Source organism: Scyliorhinus canicula, chromosome 5 (assembly GCF_902713615.1).
Source record: "Scyliorhinus canicula chromosome 5, sScyCan1.1, whole genome shotgun sequence".
Lineage (NCBI taxonomy): Eukaryota > Metazoa > Chordata > Chondrichthyes > Carcharhiniformes > Scyliorhinidae > Scyliorhinus > Scyliorhinus canicula.
Window position 1 is genome coordinate 132,271,421 of NC_052150.1, and position 24,345 is coordinate 132,295,765.

The 24,345-nt window shown below is 43.5% G+C and overlaps 1 protein-coding gene across 5 annotated transcripts in view; it reads right to left on the minus strand.

Annotated features, from left to right (window-relative positions):
• Nucleotides 1-2,896: 2,896 nt before the first annotated feature.
• The window catches only part of mocos (molybdenum cofactor sulfurase), a 348,946-nt gene continuing 327,497 nt past the window's right edge, over nt 2,897-24,345 (minus strand). For 4 of the 5 annotated variants that reach the window (XM_038797685.1, XM_038797687.1, XM_038797686.1 and 1 more), the window contains 4 exons: nt 21,388-21,499; nt 17,496-17,643; nt 10,498-10,602; nt 2,897-4,268 (listed from right to left, as the gene is read on the minus strand). In XM_038797685.1, coding sequence (XP_038653613.1) covers nt 4,137-4,268; nt 10,498-10,602; nt 17,496-17,643; nt 21,388-21,499 — 497 coding nt within the window. In that variant the 3' untranslated portion in view covers nt 2,897-4,136. Of the gene's footprint in view, nt 4,269-10,497; nt 10,603-17,495; nt 17,644-21,387; nt 21,500-24,345 lie in introns of those variants that run through there. The other variant, XR_005460716.1, reaches the window with a different exon arrangement.

Sequence of the window (24,345 nt, forward strand, 5' to 3'; positions counted from 1 at the left end):
CATTGAATGTATCGATCTGTGTTTAACTTGTTTCCATTATATCTGGGGATCGCCCGGTATCGCCTCATTAGTATGTTAACTGGTTTCTTTTCACAGTGCTGTCTGGTTTCTGCAACAGTCAAAACTGGTTTCTGCAGTCGTCCCAATATACAATCGCTTTGCAAGCTGCTTGCTTTACAGCATGTCCATTTTCCCTGCATTCCTTGCAATCTTCCATTTTGTGTTGGGCAGTGGCCACCCCAGGTAGCTACAGTCCTCAGGGAAGAGGATGTCGGCCATGAGGTAATGGCGATGTCCAGATGAGGCATACAAACTTGGGACATGTTCATTCTCACTAGATTGAGTAGGATGAGCACATCTAGTGAGGACAGTCCCATATTGTCCTGCGGCTTCTGTGTGCATTGCTCTCCTATCTGACTGATGGAAGTGCACATTCTCTGTGATAAGGCTCCTGTCATGGTGACACAGTAGTTCCCCATGGTTCCTACGTTGCAGGAGGATGATGATAATTTGCAGTAGGAATAGTGCATATATACTCACAAAACTTCTGTAAATGTCTGACTCCTGTCAGGCTGATGACAGCTTGTTTGCTCTCAATGACTAGGTTCCTATGATGGCTACACAGTGAGGACGTTTCACCTTTCCTGATCTTATGTAATCACACGTGAGCTACATCCTTGAGGTTTAATGTCAATGCAGTCTGAAGCAGATGGGATGGAGGAAGCCATGGACTTAGCACCCAAACTTTTTCTGGTCCAGGAACCCAGTTTTCATATCGGGCCTACAGGAACACAGCTCATCAGAACAAGGAGCCATAGAAAGGGTGCAATTAGTAAGAGTTTATTTACAGAAGTGAATGTTTTGTAGAAGTGCTTAACACCCGCGCCCATGCTGCGCAACTAGAGCTTCTCAACCTTTCTAACCCTGCTGCTATGTCTTTGTGCATCCCCAATATCCACAATGGAGGTGGAGGCAGCCTGCTGTCTGCTATGGCCTGATGTCTGTGATGACCTTGGTGGGCTTCCTCTGGAGGGCCGAGTCCTGGAGGGTCCCGGTCTGCTTTTAGGGTGCTGCTGTGTAGTAATGCCACCCACCTCGGCCTGTGTAGCTGGAGCTGAAGCAGTCACAGGAAGAGGGGATTAAGAGGGACAGGATTCTCCCAGAGTCTCCTCCTTTCTATGGGTGCCCAAGGGTCCCTGGCTTCCTCCTTGGGATAGAGGGACAGTTGGCATGAGCTCGAGAAGCCCCACATCCTGCAGGACAAAAATCTTGCACCAAGATCTCCCCATGGCTTCCACCCTTGTTGTGTTAACCTTGTTGTGTTGCAGTGTTGGCACAATCACCTCAGACATAAGGCTGATGAACTCTTCGATGTAGCCTTTCAATCTGGGGAGTGGACCGGACATGTCTTCTTGATTTCCCCACTTTTACCTTTGGAGCTCCAGAAACTAAAACATGACCATGTCCAGAGGCACATCATCTGACTGGGACTCAGCAGATTCCGGGCCTCAAACAATCATGTGAATGCTCTAGGACTAGGTCCCACTGAGGTGTGTGTCTATGCGCTGATATTGGATGTGGGTGAGTGCTGTGGTGGTTCTTCTATATCGGTTTCCATGAATCCCTCCTCTGTTCTGGTGTCGATTCTGGAGTAAAGGACCTGACTGAAGACTCCCTCGGCTGCTATCCAGATGTGCCTACGAAAGAAGGGAGAGGTTTTTAGTGCACAGCAGCGGCCTGAGAAACAGGAACCTCACAGCATTGTTATCTGATGGAGGATGCAATGCTGGATCCTCAGTTGGTTTATTAGCGCCAACCTCGCCATCAGCTCAGGAATGATCAATGTCGTCCCTGGCCAGCTGGATCGCCCTCTCCTTGAAATCCACGAAGTCCTTGAGTTTTGGCATCCCTTCGCCTGTCTGCAATCTCTCCCTCTTGTTGTGTGCCAGCTTCTCCTGCATAAAGACAGATGGACAGAGTGTAAGCAGGACCTGTGCCAGGGCAGGTGATAAGGGTGCCTGGCATGTGTGGATGGTGAGTGGGAGCAGTGAGGTGATGAGGACATGGCCCTCAGGGGAGATGAAGATGCGTCAGGGAAAGCAAATGGTGGTGTCCCTTGAGCTGGCAGTAAGTGAGATCCCTGTGAATGCGTAATAAGTATGTGAGTTGAGAGTGATGAGAATGACTTACCCTTACAGAACAGAGTAGATCATTCATATTCTTGCAGCAGTAGATTACTGTCTCTTCTGCAGGGTATGTAACCTTGCTGCAAGTTTTCCATCCTGGGCACAGGTAGATTATGTCATGGCGGCCTCAACAGCATCAAGGATTCCCTCCAGGGAGGCATCAGAAAATTTTGGGGCAGATTTCCAGGCAGCCATAATTTCCCAGCGACCTGTGAAGTTTGCTGGGGCAGCCTGTAAACGTGACGCCCCGATGATCGCAGCGCTGAAGTGATGGTGAGTTGGTGAATCAAAGGCCACCTCGCCAGCAATGCGGTGTGGATCATGTGACTGAAAACCTTTGGCACCTGGTGCTGCACTAAATGGCAGGAAAAGCCGCCATGGCCGACAGCTGCCTCAACGCCCCTTTTCCGGCCTGCCATCGGCCTTTGCTGATTTCTGGGAAAATCTCGCACTTTGACTTCTAGTTACCCACCCACCTGCCAGTGGAAACAGTTTCTCCATCTGGGTTGTCAGTAGTGTCCACCTTGAATTTGTTGGCGGAAGTTTGGAGTGGTGCTTTATCCATGATTGCAAGCCTCAATCACTAGAACAATAAATTGGATGAGGTGTTTGAGAAGCTGCTGATTCACTATTACCCAGTGATACAGGTAATTTCAGTCCTATTGGGTAGAGGCAGGAAATGAGGGAGAAGTGATTCAGAGGAGATACGATTCAGATTATTCATCTAAATTCTTTCTTTTTTAATCATTTAAATATGCTGATAATTTTACATATCAACATTGTAAAAACAAATCTAACACCAATGTGACAAAATCTTTGGCAATTTAAGTAGCAATTACACAATCTGTTAGCAGATATATCAAGAGAGCTTAGCCATCAGCACCTCAGTTATAATTTATCAAAATTATCTTTAATTTTACTTAATTTGAATTTAGTTTGCTCAAATGTAAATCATTGGAAAGTAAGTTCCTATGTTTTTGTTCAGCTTATTGGGGCAGATAGATTAGTTTCATGTCAGCTTTGCCGAGACTGCTATTCCTGAGGTGAAACCGCCCCGGTGTCCACATGGTTGCACGGTCAGTGCATGTCGTCAGATCATTCAACTTGAAAGTGGCTTAATTCAGTGTTGCATTTATGCATTTTCACATGTATTTTCCAGTTGAGGTCACTAGTGAGCAGCAAAAAGAAGAGTAGCTGAGTTTTGCTCTCTTACCCTGCAGCACTAAGGTCAAATGCATCATCCTCAGTGTTGCCGAGGTAAGATTAACAAAATAAATTCAGTTTGAACAAAATTAAGGCAATTTAAACAATGCTGGTCCGAAATGTCCTGATTCCACAAAAGTAGCAAGAAACATAACCAAAAGCCATTGCACATTAATAAACAGTGGTGAGGTTCAGGCAATAATCTCAATTTCTCAGTTTTACAACCATAGAAGATTTATAATAAGTTTGCAAATGCTAATTGGTCAGTTAATCACAATGGTGTCTCTTGAATGTCAGACAAATACAACCATTTAGCCAGAGTCTTGATTTTATCAGCCAGGGAGAGGAATAAAATCAAAATCTATCTGTGTTCAACCTGAATAAGGTACACTAAACAAGTCAATTGAGAAATTCAGTTCCTTCACACATTGAACTACTAATTCCTCAATGTATCAAAAATTATTATATAGTGCAGTCAATTCCAACAGCCAAGATAATTTAAAATTCAGATTCATATGGACAATTCCAACTTTGTGGTAATCTCATTCACAGCTGAAAATTATTGTATTCTCTTTTTCTAAATTAGGAAATAGTGCATTCCTAACAGGATTTCAGTTCAGTCAGCAGGAATCAACACAGGCTTTACTTTGGCGATCCATAAATGGAATATTCATTCATAACTTCATTTTGAAGTTATACTGAAGCATTCCTGTGGAGCATTCACTCCTGCAGAAACTGCAGAGGATGTCATTGTCCAGCAGAAGGAATAGTTGTTCTTTTCTCTCTTTTTCTCACATAGGCCTGAGATCCTACAGCCAGGATTGCACAATGCCCTGATGTTGCTGGTGGCTGATGAAGCAGGTATGCCCCAAAGGTCATCTGGAAAGATAATGACTTAAGTTAAAATGCCACAGTTTGTTTATACATACATACATATATATGAACATATTAATTAGGAGCAGAAGTAGGCCCCTCAGACCTGCTCCACCATTTTGTCAGATCATGGCTGATCTGATTTCTCCACATTCCCGCCTACCTATAACTATTCATCCACTTATCAAGAATCTATCTACCTCTGCCTTAAAAATGTTCCAAGGCTTTGCTTCTACTGCCTTTGGAGAAAGACCATGTTTTAAATTGATGTTACTGACCCCAAAACCATTGGGCTGGATTTTACATTTTTTTGTGGAGTGTGGGATGGAAGTAGAATGGTCGGCTCATTCCCAACCTCACCATCTCAGCTCACCCAGTCAATTGCTGGATGAACAATTAGTGACCAACCAGCAGGAAGGAGGCTAATGAGAGAAGCAAGCCGGGGGGTGGGGGCGGTCTGTGTCCAATCTGACTATAGACAGGTTCATCAATGTCGTGTTTTGTGGACTAGCCAAAATGAATGATGCCCTCCAGAACATCTAGTTTAAATAATTTATTATGAAACAACTGCGTGGTAAAAACAACTGGAATAAATAAATAAATAAAAACATAACTACTAACACTAACTATCATTGAGCTACTGCAAAATACGTCTATCCACCAACATGACTTATTCCCAACTACCTCGAGGCACAGAGCCACATGGTGGACTTACACTGCCACACTTCCACCTGCTGGTTGGAGGTCATGTATAATATTATATGCAGCATTGCTTTATGCTTTATCACCTGGACACCCTAGCAGTTCCAACCTGGCACCCTGGCAGTGCCACCTGGGTGCAGACGGACATTGCCAAGGTGCCCAGGTGGCACTGCAAGCTGGCAGGGGCACTCCCATGTGGCCAGGATGGCACCAACAAGTTAGCATTTTTGGGGCAGCAGTGATTGGGCTGACATATACCCTGGGGTGGGGTGGGCAGGCCCAGGGATATACTTATAATGAGTTGCGGCTTTGTGGGGGGTGAGGGGTGGGGGGGGTTGGGGGGTCATGTCGGGGGCTCCAGAGGTCAGGGCACCATTTAGAAATGACTTCCCAATCTCTCGCTGCACTGAGGAGTTCCGGCGAGCGTTGCTCCTTAGTGCAGAAAACATGGCTAAGTGCATCCTCATTAGGGAGTTCCACTGAGGCCCCTGATCTACCCAGATGGGCGTTAGATAGCGGGGTCTTTCTCAGTGCTCCGAGCGCCGGGCAACACCAGGTAATCCTGTGCGCTACGGGACCCTGTCCCCATTTGGGTAGATCACACTCTTTGTGTTGGTACCTGAATGTCGAGGTCAACTCCACATTGTGTTTGGAGTATTCACTTGATATCAATTTTGCCTAGATTGGCCAATTAGTGACCATAGGGCGCACTCGCCAATAAATTAAGGATAGGGTGGTGAGAATTTGAAGCTGGAGCCTCCAGCCTAACATTGAGAGTAAGAGAGTACTTTCATCTTGTGAGGCCCTGTCAGCCCCTTTGAAACTTCTGAAGTAAAAAACTTGCCAGAGCTGCCAGACCACAATTGTGGAGGGGAATTCCTTCCACAAGGACATAAGAACATAAGAACTAGGAGCAGGGGTAGACTATCTGGCCCCTCGAGCCTGCTCCACCATTCAATGAGATCATGGCTGATCTTTTGAGGACTCAGCTCCACTTTCCGGCCCAAACACCATAACCCTTAATCCCTTTAGTTTTCAAAAAACGATCTATCTTTATCTTAAAAACATTTAATGAAGGCGCCTCAGCTGCTTCACTGGGTAAGTAATTCCATAGATTCACAACCCTTTGGGTGAAGACGTTCCTGCTAAGCTCAGTCCTAAATCTACTTCCCCTTATTTTGAGGCTATGCCCCCTAGTTCTGCTTTCACCCACCAGTGGAAACATCTATCTTATCTATTCCCTTCATAATTTTATATGTTTCTATAATATCCCCGGCATCCTTCTAAATTCCAACAACTACATTCCCAGTCTACTCAACCTCCCCATGTAATCCAACCCCTTCTTCAGCCCAGGGATTAACCTAGTGAATCTCCTCTGCACACCCTCCAGTGCCAGTACGTCCTTTCTCAGGTAAGGAGACCAAAACTGAACACAATATTCCAGATGTGGCCTCACTAGCACCTTATACAATTGCAGCATAACCTCCCTAGTCTTAAACTTCAACCCTCTAGCAATGAAGGCCAAAACTCCATTTGCTTTCTTAATTACCTGTTGCACCTGTAAACCAACTTTTTGCGACTCATGCACTACCACACCCGGGTATCTCTGCACAGCAGCATGTTTTAATATTTTATCATTTAAATAATAATCCCTTTTGCTGTTATTCCTACCAAAATGGATAACATCACATTTGTTAACATTGCATTCCATCAGCCAGATCCTAGCCCATTCACTTAACCTATCCAAAATTCCTTTGCAGACCTCCAGTAACCTCTGCACTTTTTGCTTTACCACTCATCTTAGTGTCGTCTGCAAACTTGGACACATTGCACTTGGTCCCCAACTCCAAATCTTCTATGTAAATTGTGAACAATTGTGGGCACAACACTGATCCCTGAGGGACATCACTAGCTACTGATTGCCAACCAGAGAAACACTCATTAATCCCCACTCTTTGCTTTCTATTAATTAACCAATCCTCTATCCATGCTACTACTTTACCCTTAATGCCATGCATCTTTATCTTATGCAGCAACCTTTTGTGTGGCACCTTGTCAAAAGCTTTCTGGAAGTCTAGATGTACCACATCCATTGGCTCCCCATTATCTACCGCACTGGTAATGCCCTCAAAAAATTCCACTAAATTAGTTAGGCACGACCTGCCCTTTATGAACCCATGCTGCGTCTGCCCAATGGGACAATTTCTATCCAGATGCCTCGCTATTTCTTCCTTGATGATAGATTCCAGCATCTTCCCTGCTACCGAAGTTAAGCTAACTGGCCGTTAATTACCCACTTTCTGCCCACCTCCTTTTTTAAACAGTGGTGTCACGTTTGCTAATTTCCAATCTGCCGGGACCACCCCGATGTCTAGTGAATTTTCATAAATTATCACTAGTGCTTTTGCAATTTCCCTAGCCATCTCTTTTAGCACTCTAGTATGCATTCCATCAGGGCCAGGAGACTTGTCTACCTTTAGCCCCATTAGCTTGCCCATCACTCCCTCCTTAGTGATAACAATCATCTCAAGGTCCTCACCTGTCATAGCCTCATTTCCATCAGTCACTAGCATGTTATTTGTGTCTTCCACTGTGAAGACCGACCCAAAAAACCTGTTCAGTTCCTCAGCCATTTCTTCATCTCCCATTATTAATCTCCCTTCTCATCCTCTGAAGGACCATTCTTTTTGTTTTATATATTTGTAGAAACTTTTACTATCTGTTTTTATATTCTGAGCAAGTTTACTCTCATAATCTATCTTACTCTTCTTTATAGCTTTTTAGTAGCTTTCTGTTGCCCCCTAAAGATTTCCCAGTCCACTAGTCTCCCACTAATCTTTGCCACTTTGTATGCTTTTTCCTTCAATTTGATACTTTGCCTCATTTCCTTAGATATCCAGGGTTGATTTTCTCTCTTTCTACTGTCCTTCCTTTTTGTTGGTATAAACCTTTGCTGAGTACTGTGAAAAACCTCTTGGAAGGTTCTCCACTGTTCCTCAACTGTTTCATCATAAAGTCTTTGCTCCCAGTCTACCTTAGCTAGTTCTTCTCTCATCCCATTGTAATCTCCTTTGCTTAAGCACAAAAGGGGCTGGTTTAGCATAGGGCTAAATCGCTGGCTTTGAAAGCAGATGCAGGCAGGCCAGCAGCATGGTTCAATTCCCGTACCAGCCTCCTAGAACAGGCGCCGGAATGTGGCGACTTGGGGCTTTTCACAGTAACTTGATTTGAAGTCTACTTGTGACAATAAGCGATTTTCATTTCATTTTCATTTCAAAACACTAGTGTTTGATTTTTATCTTCTCACCCTCCACCTGTATTTTAAATTCCACCATATTGTGATCGCTCCTTCCAAGAGGATCCCTAATTATGAGATCATTAATCAACCCTGTCTCATTACACACGACCAGATCTAGGACCGCTTGTTCCCTCGTAGGTTGCATGACATACTGTTCTAAGAAACTATCGCGGATACATTCTATATCTCCTCAAGGCTGCCTTGACCGACCTGGTTAAACCAATCGACATGTAGATTAAAATCCCCTATGATAACTGCTGTACCATTTCTACATGCACCAGTTATTTGGATCAGGACAGCATCAGGACAGCTGTAGCCAGGTGGGCATGGGCCAAGAAGAAGAGTAACTAAAGTAACTGTTGGTGCCTGAGAAGTAGAGACAGGAGTAATTATCATGGGAAATCAGAAAATGACAGATGGGTTGAACAAAGAGTTTGTGTCTGTCTTCACAGCAGAAGATACAAATTACATAACAGAAATAAAGGGTAGCCAAGAGGCTAATGTTTCTACAAGAGAAAGTGTTTCTACTTGTAGGGGAGTGTAAAATTAGAGATAATCTCTTCTTCGGAAATCTATTGTTTACCAGAAATATTTTGAACAGATCCAAGCAACATTTTACTACAGTACTTTGGGATTGTGAAAATGGAAAATACAGTATTTGGATAAGGAAAATGTAAAGAGTAAGTTACATTTTTATTACTGCTTTATGAAGTTTTGTCATTGTTTTATGTTTGAGCAAAACAAATATACCTACAATGCATTTCCAGTTCACATACTTGTGGTCAGGCATTCTAGATGGAAGATGTTATATTCTATATCCTATAGGGAACAAACTAATGGCCTCATCGCACAAAACTCAGGACGTGCCAAAACTGTAAATCTCGTGAGACCGCTCGCGAGGTTTATGACGCTCATTGCGCCTCATGAGATCTAACGAGATCTTTCGAGACATTGTGATCTGGATTTCGCCCTCAATCTGCGGGATCCAAATTTTCATATTAAGTGTGCAGTTAAGCGCACTTAAAAATGTTTTTGCCAGAGTTGCCCAAGACGCGGGATCGAATGCCCACACCTTGGGGACCTTGACTGAGTGCCGTTTAGCACTGGTCTGCACAAACGTGGACCAGGTGTAACGACACCCTGGGGTTCTCCCAGGAGATCAGAGGCCCCCGGGTGGTCGGGTTCTAGGCAGGATGGTACTTGGCATCCTCTGATGCCACCCAGGCATCTTGGCATTGGTGGCACTTACAGGCTGGCAGTGTTAAGGTGCCCGGGCTCAAAGTGGACACTGCCATGGATCTGGCCCACGCGTACCCTGCCCTTATGAGATGGGGGGGGGGGGGGTGCTTGAGGACCCCTTAATAGGTATATTGCGGCATCTGGGGGTTTGGACATCGCAGTGAAGGTTCCAGGGATCGGGACGGCATTTTTAAATGCTGCCCCGGTCTGTTCCTGCACTGATGAGCAACACCCCGTTAAACGTGCCCAAAACGTGCTGTTTGTTTCCCATTAAATCGGACCCATAATCCAATAGAAAATACAAGAGAAACTAACCAGACACACACATACTGTAAGGTGCTGGAAAATTGCCAAATCTCTGAACTGGCAAGCACCTTTAGGAGTTTATTTTTTTAAGAAAAATAGGGAGTGAATTTGGGAGAAAACTGAATCTGCTTCCCATTGCTTCAGTGTGAAATTTAGTAGCGTTCCAACACAGGGCAGCAAGGTAGCATGGTGGTTAGCATAAATGCTTCACAGCTCCAGGGTCCCAGGTTCGATTCCCGGCTGGGTCACTGTCTGTGTGGAGTCTGCACGTCCTCCCCCTGTGTGCGTGGGTTTCCTCCGGGTGCTCCGGTTTCCTCCCACAGTCCAAAGATGTGCGGGTTAGGTGGATTGGCCATGCTAAATTGCCCGTAGTGTACTAGAAAAAGTAAGGTTAAGGGGGGTTGTTGGGTTACGGGTATAGGGTGGATACGTGGGTTTGAGTAGGGTGATCATGGCTCGGCACAACATTGAGGGCTGAAGGGCCTGTTCTGTGCTGTACTGTTCTATGTTCTATGTTCTACATGGCATATGATTAGACGTAATAAATTATGAACAGTGAAATTATGACATTCTGAATGGATTTTTGCACAGTCTTGCAAAACACTTTCCAATCTTTCCTCTTTTATACCACACATCACGACACAAATTTGAGTTTTAATACATTTTACTTTTTAAAGAGACAATAATTACCTTTCTGTCTCTGGACGAATAAAGAGTCTGCAGGGGTTCGGTACTTCTTTTTCCATTCTCTTGGTTAATGCAAATCATTTGGCATCTGCTGCACAGCCCTACAATCTGCAAAAAGTTAGATATGAAATGAAAAATTAAATGAAAATCGCTTATTGTCACGAGTAGACTTCAATGAAGTTACTGTGAAAAGCCCCTAGTCGCCACATTCCGGCGCCTGTTCGGGGAGGCTGTTACGGGAATCGAACCGTGCTGCTGGCCTGCTTGGTCTGCTTTCAAAGCCAGCAATTTAGCCCAGTGTGCTAAACAGCCTCTGACAGATATGGCATGACAGTGAACATTTTATACCATAACGACTGCTTCTTCTGTAATTTTATGATCAACCACATGCTGGTAACGAGTTCAAAATAATATGTATCGGTATTAGAAAACAGAAAATGTTTGATTTAAAAAAAAACTAATGTAGGCCTGGGTTAAACCAATTATTTTCCTTACTCTGTTTTCTAACTTGCAATAATGAGTTGCAAAGAAATCGAATAATTTGTATATGTAGATCAATCATATAATTTGAAATACGATGCAAGTAACACTTCTGTTCAAAGTATGTCCACCAGTTTTTCTGCTGTTGTCCGCTACCCTCTCATATTAGGAATATAAAATTATACCTGAGTTCTTCAGCCTGTGTTCGTAATTTTCTCTTTTAACATGCTTGAAATAATTTTCATTTTCTTGGGCTTTGATTATTTTTAAAGTAGAATAGGCATTTGAATATAAAGCACACAGTCATATGTAGTTGTCAGTATTTCTGTGGTATTTTGCCGAATGACTCCACAATTAGACAAGTATTGGCGGGGACGAGAGCATAGTGGTATTGGCCAAATCGTCCGATCATAATCACTTTGACTGGCTTGAGCAGACCGAGAACCACCCACTTACCTGGATACAATTTTTCTGGCCAAACTTCTGACTCATGACATAGAATAACTCCGTCAGCACAGGAGAGAGTAGTGAAGAGAATTAGTACAGAAGCCATCTCCCATTTTGACAGCACTAACTGCCATATTCTATGATGTGGAGATGCCGGCGTTGGACTGGGGTGAGCACAGTAAGAAGTCTTACAACACCAGGTTAAAGTCCAACAGGTTTGTTTCAAACACGAGCTTTCGGAGCACGGCTCCTTCTTCAGGTGAAGAAGGAGTGCCATATTCTAGTAAGTGTTTAAAGGTTCCAAAGCTATTCAGTGTTAGTAAATGTGCGTATGAGGGGATGGGCATGTAAGTGGTAGGGTGAGTGAGAAAATATGTGGGATGGATGGGCAAAGTGGGAGAGATAGTGTAGTAGCAAATGAGAAGGGTGGCAGGTGGATGAGATGGTCGGGTGGCAGGTTGGTGAGTGGGTATGTGTATTGGGGTTAGTCAGGTCGGACCTGTCTGAAGTCTTTGACTCTAACTCAAGGTTGCGGACTTTTTCAGAGGAACTTGGAGAGCAGGGAAATTGCCCATTGGAAGTTCAAACCTCCCAGGCAATTCCTATAGAATTGGACTTCCACAGGGTCCTGACATACACGTTGGGGGGGTACATCCAGACTTTGATGATCGGGAGAATAGAAGATATGGGCCGTAGTTTCCCAGAGACCTGGACTAATGCTCTAGAGAAATGCCGCAAGATTTTAAGCTTTGTCCCATAGCGAGCTTGGAGGTTGGGAGGGCATTTAATCAGGTCAGACGCCAATTTTGCATTACCGGCCAGCATATTGGTATGCCAACATGTTCCTGCCTCCGGCCCATTTTCAGGGAAGCAGCTCCTGCAGGGTGAAGGCTACCCACCTGTCAGCCATGGGTAGCCAATTAGACCAACTGAAGACATTCTACACATGCCGTCTGGAATTTCCAGCCCCAGACATTGAGTACCTTTGAACGAGCATCCCTCCCCTCCCCCTCTGTGTACCTTGGCTATGGTTTGCATTATACACAAGGTACACAGCAGAAACTCACTGAGGTTTCTTCCACACTTACAAATTCTACCAGCGAGAAGGACAAGGTGACAGAAAGTGGATGTGAACACTACCTTATAAGTTTCCCTCTTGTAAAGAGGTAAGTATCCTGTGAGGGAACAGCTGGAAATAGAGAGCTCGGGACCTGGAGTGCAAGCATTGCCTTTCTCTTCCTGTTGGCTTGGAATAGTTAGGAATTGACTTAAATGTTTGGCATAATTTTCTTATTTCAGCCCGCCTCCTCTACATCTCAATTTTCCTGGTTTTCACTCCTTCATTACTGATTGCTCCTTATTTAGCCACGACAACACTGCTCTCTCTATTCATAGAATCAGAGAATGTACAATGCAGAAGGAAGCATTCGGCCCATCGAGTCTCCACCAGCCCTTGGAAAGAGCACACTACTTAAGCCCAAGCCTCCGCCCTATCCCCATAACCCAGTAACACCACCTAACCTTTTGGACACAAAGGGGTAATTTAGCATGGCCAATCCACCTAACCTGCTTATCTTTGGATTGTGGGAGGAAACCGGAGCACCCAAAGGAAACCCACGCAGATACGGGGAGAAAGTGCAAATTCCACACAGTCACCCAAGGCCGGAATTGAACCTGGGACACTGGAGCTGTGAATCAGCAGTGCTAACCACTGTGTCGCCTTTATTTTCACCCTCTATGTTTCAAAACAAAACACCCTTTGACAAAACTCACTATGGCTTTCATTTCCCACCCTATATTTTATTTTTAAACTCCATCCAACTTCTTACATCCAACTGTCCTGCATTCTTCAATGTAAAGCACTTTGAGGTGTCACTGCTTAAGGAAGACTGTACAATTGCAATTTGCTGTCTAGTGGTACTAAAAGAGTAGTGGATCGATACTATTTACTAAGAATCTCCATACACCCACTTATTATTGTTAAATTTTTTCAAGATAATGAAAATAAAAATAATAAATAAATAAGCAATCTTTATTGCCACAAGTAGGCTTACATTTTTAAAAAATCAATGTTTTTTATTGGATTTTTGAACAAAGTATATTTACCGTTATGTACACAGGATAAGAAACATATATATACTGATATAGAAGAGTAGGGCACACCCAAACATACCAAAGAAAATAAAATAATAAATAATTTTAAAAATACAATAAAAAATAAAATAGAATAACTGGTAGGGTATTGTGCATCAGCTCAACAGCAGCAACTCTGTACACCTGGCAAAATTATTTCCAAGTTTGTTATTGTATCCCGTGCCTTCCTTCCGGCTCTCATTTGCCTGCCCCCCCCCCCCCCTTCCATGGTTCTCCTCTTGTCCCCTATCTCTTCCCTCTCCCCCCCCTCCTGTGGTTCACCTTTCTTTCCTATTAGGTTAAGCTGTCTCGCCCCCCCCCCCCCCCTCCCCCTCCCCATCTCCCGGTCTATCTCTCACTCTCATGCTTTGGCTACTTTCCCCTGGCTATTCTTCCGCTTGTTCGTTGGCCACAAACAGGTCCCGGAACAATTGCATGAATGGCTCCCACGTTCTGTGGAAGCCATCCTCAGACCCTCGGATGGCAAATTTAATTTTCTCCATTTGGAGAGATTCCGAGAGGTCGGACAGCCAGTCTGCAGCTCTGGGTGATGCTGCTGACCGCCAGCCGAACAGGATTCTGAAGCAGGCGATCAGGGAGGCAAATGCAAGGGTGTCCGCCCTCCTCCCCAGGAATAGATCTGGCTGGTCTGAAACCCCGAAGACCGTCACTTTCGGGCATGGCTCCACCTTCATCCCCACCACTTTGGACATTGCCTCGAAGAAGGCTGGGGAAAGACCAGAACATGTGGGCGTGGTTGGCCGGGCCTCCTTTGCACTGTTCACATCTATTCTCCACCTCCGGGAAGAACCTACTCATACGGGTTCTTGCTAAGTGGGCTCTATGTACCACTTTTAGTTGCAACAGGCTGAGCCTTGCGCATGTGGAGGTGGAGTTGACCCTATACAGTGCTTCGCTCCAGAGTCCCCACCCTATCTCAATCCCCAGGTCCTCCTCCCATTTCTTTCTTGTTGCGTCCAGTACGGTGTCAGCCCTTTCTATCAGTCAGTCATACATGTCACTACAGTTTCCTTTATCTAGTAGTTCTTCCAGTAATTTCTATCGTGGCGGTTGTGGGTACGTCCTTGTCTCCTTTCATAGGAAGTTTTTAAGCTGCAGATACCTTAGCTCGTTCCCCCTGGCTAGCTGAAATTTCTCTGTCAGTTCGTTCAGTGTTGCGATCCTGCCGTCCGTGTATAGGTCCCTGACTGTTAGTGTCCCTCCGTCCAGCTCCCACCTTTTGAAGGTGGCGTCAGTCAGTGCTGGTGTGAACCTATGGTTGTTGCAGATGGGAGCTTTGTCCGACATTTTAGTCAGGCCAAATTGCTGCTGTAGTTGGTTCCAGGATTGGAGGGTGGCTGTCACCACTGGGCTGCTGGAGTGTTTTTTGGGTGGGGATGGGAGTGCTGCCATGGCGAGGGCCCGGAGGGAGTTCCCCATGCAGGAGGCCTCTTCCGCGCACACCCACTCGGCTTCTGGCTCCTGGATCCATCCCCTTACTCGCTCGGCTGTTGCCGCCCAGTGGTAGAATTGTAGGTTTGGGAGGGCTACCCCACCCCACCCCTGAATTTTGTTTTTTGTAGGACCTTCTTTGGAATCCTAGCATTCTTCCCCCCCATATGAACGGCATGATTAGTTTGTCAAGCGCTTTGAAAAAGGCCTTGGGGATGTGAAACAACAGTGCTACCCACTGTGCTGCCCACAAAAATAAGTCAAATAAGACTGATCATTGAAACTAATAATTGAAATCTTTACCTTTTAAGAATTGGGGGTGTATTGCATGTGATTGGGGCATGTTGGCTGATCCAGAGGGTCTTTACCCGTCAGTTACTATTCATATATGGGCGGCACAGTAGCACAGTGGTTAGCTATGCTGCTTCACAGCACCAGGGTCCTGGGTTCAATTCCTGCTTGGGTCACAGTCTGTGCGGAGTCTGCACATTCTACCCGTATCTGCATGGGTTTCCTCCTGGTGCTCTGGTTTCCTCCCACAAGTCCAGAAAGACGTGCTTGTTAGGTGAATTCGACATTCTGAATTCTCCCTCTGTGTACACGAACAGGCGCCGGAATGTGGCGACTAGGGGTTCTTCACAATAACTTAATTGCAGTGTTAATGTAAGCCTACTTGTGACAATAATAAAGATCATTAGAATATTTTTCTATTAATTTAACTGCCTATATTATGTTTTGAATAACTCAAATTTGGAGGTGATCGTTGTTACTCCTGTGTAGATAAATGCATTTTAATGTATTAACCCATAGGTTAGTTTTCATCCTCTAAGAAGGTTACTGTTTCAGGTAAGAGTGACTGCGGAACACGGATGGATTATTCTTTAACACGTGAGGAGATAAAAGGTAGGACCACACAAAATAGGAGCAGGATTAGACCACACAGTCCATTGAGCCATTCAATATAACAATGGCTGATATCGGATTTTAACTCCACTCTCCTGCCTGCTCTCCATATCCCTTGATTCAAAGAGAGCCCAAAATTTTATCCATTCCAACCTTCAATTCTTTCAACAATAGAACATCTACAATCTTCTGGGGTAGAGAATTCTAAAGATTCACAACTCTTTGAGTGAAATAATGTCCACTTCTTCTCGCTCCTTATCCTGAGTCTGGGTTTCCGTGTTTTAGATTCCCGATCATTGGAAACAATCTCTTAGCATCTACCTCAGCAAACCCTTTCAGAATCTTGTATGTTTCAATGAGTTTGGCTCCCTTTCTTTTAAATTCCTGAGATTATTAGGCCTAATTTGCTCAGCCGTTCATCATCGGACAACCCCTTTATCCCAGGTCCAATTTAGTAGACTTTTGCTGTACGACCTCCACAGGATTCTTCAAAAGGTTTTTATAAAGCATTTTCAGATGCAATAATATAATTTTTATGAGGAACTCTGCCTTTTACCGTTTAGATCAGCTACTAATGAACTTTATAAACCAACTGCCAATCGATGTATGTTTATGTTTCAAAAATCATTCATGATCTTATATCATGATTTTTAGATATTATGAAACAGTAGGCTTGGTATTACTTCACGCTTCATGAAGAAACTGAGTTAGGGAATCAAGAGTTTAAGTGTTTTAGCTGAATCCCTAGCCTTTAGAGCCTACAGGCAACTCGCGCAGGATCATGGAGTCACACCCTCCCTCCCCCCTTCCTATTTGCCAATGAACTGCACCAAGCAAACCTTCAAAATTGTCTTTTTATGTAAACAAGCACATTGCTGAAATCTTTCTCAGAGCTGCTCCTGCATTACTTCCATAACTTCAATGGAGTATAACAGAAACCCTGTTACAATGAAAGTTGCCATATCCCCGAGGACCATAGGCTGCTCTCCTATTTAGAGAGAGCTGACTCATGGTGATTTAACCTGAGGGTCACCACACCTCAGGCGAGGGGCAAGGTTGAGAAGGCGGGACCTTCATTAGTCAACTGAGCTAACCAACCCCACCCCCACATTACAGTAGCGGAGTGGGAGCAACACTGTGTCGAGTTAGTGAAAAGACTGAATAATGATGTCTAATTTTTAAAAAAACACTGTTTAGTTATTAGATGTATTCACACACTGTAAGCAAACAGTTCCATATATGACACAAACAAATTTATGTAGGAATGTCTCAGTTGTTATTAGTTGGTTTTCTTTGGTATTAATCACAGGTAATCTGGAGTCTGGAGAATGGGTATGATGCTTAATTTCTAACTTGATCAGTCCCTTTACTGTGCAGTTACTCTGTGTGTGCATGTGGATTGAATAGATGAGTAGAGATTTGCAGCTTTCTTCAGTGTTTGTAAACCTCTGGTTACAGGTCAGGAAAAATAGTTTGTTTTCTCTTTTTTATTTTTGATACTTTGGAGTGAGATATCTGATTGTGACAGGCACTTTTAAACGTTTGTAATAATCTATTTAAAATGCTATGAGAAAATGTATATTTACCTGAAAAGAAACACCACCAATATCTATCACAGCCCAGTCATCTTCTTCATATGGCCTCATAGTGCTTATCACAAGGTTGGCCCGAAAACGATGGATTAGTTCCTCAGTTGTTAATGCTTCAGCAGAATTAGAATCACATGTTCCACCTCTATCACAAAAGCACAATCATATTTAACAATTATTTGGAATTATGAGGTGGTCTGGAGAAATATTTCAAATAATCAGCAGCTTCTAAAACCATAAATATTTTTTAAAATAATGATACGTGTCCCAGAACCTCATAGACAATAACCTTGATCAATCTGGCTGCAATGAATTTGTGTAAAAACATTGTAATATTTCCCAAACTCCAACGGCATATAAAAGTGACTGACATCAAGATATTTACAGTAGAGGGCAGCACGGTAGCGCAGGGGTTAGCATTGCTGCCTCACGGCGCCGAGATTCCTGGTTCAATCCCAGCTCTGGGTCACTGTCTGCGTGGAGTTTGCACATTCTCCCCGTGTTTGTGTGGGTTTCGTCCTCACAACCCAAAGATGTGCAAGGTAGGTGGATTGGCCACGTTAAATTGGCCCTTAATTGAAAAAAATGAGTTGGGTAGTCTAATATTTAAAAAAAGATACCTCCAGTAGTACCAAATTTATAAAACATATTCATGCCAGGTCAGACAAAGCATATTTCAGATTTATGCCTTCTAACTTGCACGCTGAGCAAAGGGGAAGCTTTACAGGTAGTTTTAATGTGCCACAAGCTGGCCACAATGAATGTGTGAAAACATTTTCTAAGGGTTAACAAAATGTGTTATCTTTAGGATAGTAAATTCAGTAACCCCTTACTCTAACGCGCACTTTATAAACCATGGCAGAATAAAATGGCCAAGCAAAACACTTTGTTACAAAGTTGAAAACTGTTCCTTCTTTATGAATCAAGAAACAGCAATTTAGTAAATGTCACAACCATAATATATCTGAGGATCCAGTTAAGCTTCTGGTCAATGCAGATCCCCAGGGCATTGATAGTTGGAGACATGCTGAAAATGGTGATGGTAACGTTAGAGATAATTTGATTGTTTCTTGTTGAAGGTGATTGTTAGCTGGCACTTAAACTGGCTAATGTTACTTGTCCCTTGTCGACCCAAGCCTGGCTGTTTCTCAGGTCCTGCTATGGACTAACGTGGGCTGTTTTATATTGGATGAGTTGGGAATGTAACGAAATGCAGCATTACTGGTGAGAAGTCCAAATTTTGATTTTTTTGATGGAAGGAAAGTCATTGCTAAAGCAGCTTAGAAACTCCTTGGGGAGAAGGTGTCATGGTGGCAATGTCACTGGAAGAGTAATCCAGAGGTAATAGATTCAAAATTTAAATTAAATTGATAAATCTGAAATTGAATGCTAGCCTCAGTAATGGTGAAAATGACAACTATAATTGATTGATTGTCATAAAAACAATCCAGTTCATAATGTCCGAAAGGAATCTACCATCTTTACCTAGTTTGGCCCACATGCGACTCCAGACTCACAACATGGTTGACTCTTAACTGCTCTCTGCAATAGGCTAGCAAGCCACTCCCCTCTGTAGCAATTTGGGATGGGCAGCAAATGCTGGACTTCCCAGTGACACCCGTATCTCATGAAAGAGTAAAGAAAGAAACCTCCTGCAGCAGTGTCCTAGAACAGAGATTGCCTTCAACAACCACAACTATGTTCCTTTGTGTTACTCATGTTAGGAAAACAAAGGAAGTTTTAAGGGATCTATATCTGTATTGGTAAACATTAGAAATAAGCTATAGTTTTAAGTGGGTTTAATGTAATGTTTCTGTTTCTGGAAGGGTAAAGCCTAGTTAGATCATGCTGTTTGTAAGTTGGGGCTGGTTAAGTTCCAACTGTGTCTCGATTGTGCTTTGAGAGGGCTACGGCACGAAGAATAAAAGGCATAAGCATGTGGGTCTTGCTTAGTAACTGGAGCCTTGTAAGCTATAGAGGATTTAAAGTTTTTGTTAGTTAATTTGATTGCAGTTGAAGTTAGGTAGTGTGAGAGAAGGCAGCTCTCATAGCTCTGCTGGAAGCAGTTGGTTTAGAAGGCTAGAGAGGGAGCATCTCTCAGCTTTGCTGGAAAAAAAAGTCAAACCATGGAGTATTGGTTAAGAAAACATGTGCAATGATCTGAAGAGCAGCTAGTTAAGGAAGCTAGAGACATTAAAAGAAGTTTCCAAGAAGTCTGAGGTTAAAGGTACTAGAGCAGAGCACTGTCCAGTAAAAACAGACTGAGCCGGGAAGAAGGCTGAGATGCCAGAAAGTTATCTGAAGTGATTTTCAGGTTTGTGAGGTTTTACTATGACCTATGGAACGTAAGTTGAAATAACAATGGAAATTGTTGGCTGGATCTCGGAGTTTGTGGAAAAGAAGTTAAGACAAAAGAATTCCTGAAAAGATTCGTGTAAAATCCTGGACTAGATTTGTTGTCAAAAGTAGAGCAGAAGCTTTGTTTGAAGGTGCCATTTGGAAAAGCTGGTCTGGATTTCAGAATGCAAACCACTAAGGGAAAGCATACTTATGAGAGAAGATTTTAAAGTGTGTTTTGGGGATGGAGTTTTGAAACTCTCATGTGACAACTGTGGTGGTATAACTAGGAGGTTTATGGTACCTATCTGCCATTGATGCAGAGCACTCGCTGCCCATTGGCTCAGGTCGGTCATGTGCCTCTCTGCTGATTGGTTGAGGCTAGTCATGTAACTGCTCACCCATTGGCCGAGAGGCAAGTAGTCCCGCTTACGAGGCGGGGTATAAGAACCCGTAGGACACGGCAGTCGGCCTTTCTCTGTAAGTCGGCTGCCGGGCACACAATTAGTTGATTAATGCCTGATATATGGAACTTCTTCACGACCCGAGTCCAATTGATGGTACATCAACAACCATCTGTGGGGATTCTGAGGAGAAATCCACAGACATTCACTTGGGGTTCAGAGTGGAGTCCGTGTATTTAACCACTGTCATCTTGTGTGCTTAAAAGAGACTTTCTATGTTAAAGATACCATTGTAGTTTACAATGTACTTTGTAATCCGTGTTGATCTTTAAATCTGTGTGTATAATAATCCAACTTTTAATGCTTTCTTTCTTGTTGTTAGAATTAATTGACAGTCCTGTAACTCTGCTCCTCCATGTTTTATGAAGAAAATAAAACTTCTTTTGAGCCCAGGCTCCATTCTGGGATCTTCCTATCCAGTTATAACAGCAACTGGGATCGTAACACTTATGATTGAAGCTATAAGTAGTTTCCCTTTGACATTAGTTTTACTTGGTGCCCTGTGGGGTCAAATTCTGCCGTGATGCCAAAGGTGGATACTGTCACCTATTCTCTGGCATTCAGCTCAAACGCATGTTGGAATAAAGGCTGGCGTCCAGTGCTGAGCTCAGCGTCAGTGAGCAGTGAGTACTTCTTGCTTCACTGCACTTAAGACTTCTCCTATCATTTTGCTGATGATTGGGAAAAGGCTGATAGTATGATAATTTTCTGGGTTAGGTTTGTCCTTGTATTTCTCGATAGGACATTTCTGGGCAATTTACCACATTGTTTCGTGAATGGACTAAAGTAGCTAGGTGAGGGTTGGGTTATCTATATCTAGTGTGTCAGTCTTATTCAATACAGCCAGAATGAGGTCAGAGCCGAGAACCTTTATTGTATTCAATGTCTCATCCGCTTTGTCATGTCATGTGGCCTGAAATGTCTATGCTATAAACTAATGCTATTGTCGCAATCCATTTTTCTTCTTACTTGACTGAAAGTATGCCAAATACTTAACATTATTAGCTTTTCATTGAATAACACGGCCACAATCTGCTTGGCATCATTTTATATTTTTTTCTTCATTACTCTTTCTGGATAGATCCTACCGTTGTAATATCTGTTCCTTGAGGTGTAGAATGCTCGCCTTGTTTATGAGAAGATACTGGGCTTCATTCACCAAAGAGAGGGAAGGTGATTGGATCAAAGCTTGATTTTGAACTGAAAATTTAAAGGTATAATTGAAGACATGTGGAAGATATTGTGGGCAACATTTTTAACCTCTGTAAAGTTACGATAGGGCAAAATAATTGAACGTTAGATTTCAGCTATAAAAATATATGACTATAAGAAAGCAACAGCAGCTATTTCAAAATTTACTTGTTATTAATTGCTTTAATACTTGACATTTTTAATTAGCACTTTTGTCTTCTTTGCTCTCATATTCTCCCTCTTTGGTGAAATCTGTCAACTGTTGCAGCTGCAACTGCAAACTGAGAGTAGGACAAGGACTGCATTTCCATTGCAATGCTGCATAATGGGAAACACCAAATTTCAAGAGAGATAACATCATTTTAATTCCTCTTGCCAGAAAGAAGCAGGTAGGTGTACTAAAGTTTTAAGAATTGCAGGTTCCCCCATTGTTCAGGATACCTTGATTTGTGTACATCATGTCAACTTTGCCACATCTGAACTGAAAGAATGTTCCCTGAAAGCATTTTTAGAGCAGTATGTAAATAGTCCAACTCGGGAAGGGGCCATACTGGACCTGGTATTGGGGAATGATCCCGGCCAAATGGTTGACGTTTCAGTCGGCGATTACTTTGGGAATAGCGATCACAATTCCATAAGTTTTAGAATACTCATGGACAAAGATGAGAATGGTCCTAAAGGAAGAGTGGTAAATTGGGGAAAGGCCAACTGTAACAAAATTCGGCAGGAGCTTGGGAATGTGGATTGGGAGCAGCTGTTTAAGGGTAAATCCACATTTGAAATGTGGGAGTCCTTTAAGGAAAGGTTGATTAGAGTGCAGGACAGACATGTTCCTGTGAAAATGAGAGATAGAAATGGCAAGATTAGGGAACCATGGATGACGGGTGGAATTGTGAGACTAGCTAAGATGAAAAAGGAAGCATACATAAGATTGAGGCGACTCAAAACTGATGAAGCTTTGGAGGAATATCGGGAAAGTAGGACAAATTTCAAACGCGCAATAAAGAGGGCTAAAAGGGGTCATGAAATATCTTTGGCTAACAGGGTTAAGGAAAATCCCAAAGCCTTTTATTCGTATATAAGGAGCAAGAGGGTAACTAGAGAAAGGATTGGCCCACTCAAAGACAAAGGAGGGAATTTATGCGTGGAGTCAGAGGAAATGAGTGAGCTTCTTAATGAGTACTTTGCATCGGTATTCACCAAGGAGAGGGACATGATAGATGTTGAGGCTAGGGATGGATGTTTAAATACTCTAGGTCATGTCGGCATAAGGAAGGGGGAGGTTTTGGGTATTCTAAAAGGCATTAAGGTGGACAAGTCCCCAGGACCGGATGGGATCTATCACAGGTTACTCAGGGAAGCGAGGGACGAAATAGCTGGGGCCTTAACAGATATCTTTGCAGCATCCTTGAGCACGGGTGAGGTCCCGGAGGACTGGAGAATTGCTAATGTTGTCCCCTTGTTTAAGAAGGATAGCAGGGATAATCCAGGGAATTATAGACCTGTGAGCTTGACGTTAGTGGTAGGCAAACTGTTGGAGAAGATACTGAGGGATTGGATCTATTCACATTTGGAAGTAAAAAGACTTATCAGTGATTGGCAGCATGGTTTTGTGCAGGGAAGGTCATGTCTTACAAACCTAATAGAATTCTTTGAGGAAGTGACAAAGTTAATTGATGAGGGAAGGGCTGTAGATGTCATATACATGGACTTCAGTAATGCATTTGATAAAGTTTCCCATGGCAGGTTGAATGAAAAAGTGAAGTCGTATGGGGTTCAGGGTGTACTAGCTATTGAGTACAAGAGTCGGTAGGTCATGTTACAGTTGTATCGGACTTTGGTTAGGCCACATTTGGAATACTGCGTGCAGTTCTGGTCGCCACATTACCAGAAGCATGTGGATGCTTTAGAGAGGGTGCAGAGGAGGTTCACCAGGATGATGCCTGGTATGGAGGGTGCTAGCTATGAAAAAAGGTTGAGTAGATTAGGATTGTTTTCACTGGAAAGACGGAGGTTGAGGGGAGACCTGATTGAGGTCTACAAAATTCTGAGAGGTATGGACAGGGTGCATAGCAACAAGCTTTTCCCAAGAGTGGGTGTCAATTACAAGGGGTCACGATTTCAAGGTGAGAGGGGAAAAGTTTAAGGGAGATGTGCGTGGAAAGTTTTTTACGCCGAGGGTGGTGGGTCCCTGGAATGCTTTGCCAGCGGAGGTGGTAGAGGCGGGTACGATAGCATCATTTGAGATGCATCTGGACAGATATATGAACGGGTGGGGAACAGAGAGAAGTAGACCTTGGAAAATAGGCAACAGGTTTAGATAAAGGATCTGGATCGGCGCAGGCTGGGAGGGCCAAAGGGCCCGTTCCTGTGCTGTAATTTTCTTTGTTTGTTTTCTTTGTTCTTTGAAAGTGCAACTGATGTGTGATCAGAGACTCTGCATCATATAGGTCCATGCCCTGTATCCCAGCAGCTGTCTGTTCATTCTGTGGCAGGTTGCTGTGCCAGCTTTATTTCAGCCACCATGACAAACCAAATGGTGGCTATTCGGCTATTCACTGAAAACGTGACACATAACTCTTGTACGTTGCATTTTTTTTTGTTTGGGGATTTGGGCATTGCTACATGACCAGTCTATTCCTAACTGTCCTCGGGAAAGTGGTGGTGAGCCACCTTCGTGAATTGCTGCAATCTACATGCTGTGGAAATCTAATAGAGTAGATCATTTGCATACTAAAACAGCAATTTCACTGCTTGTATCACTCTCGAGGAGCCCTGCAGTACTTGGTAGAGCGAGTCTCTATTTGTGCTGGTATGTTGTATAACTGCCATCATAAGGAAATGACTTTTGCCAC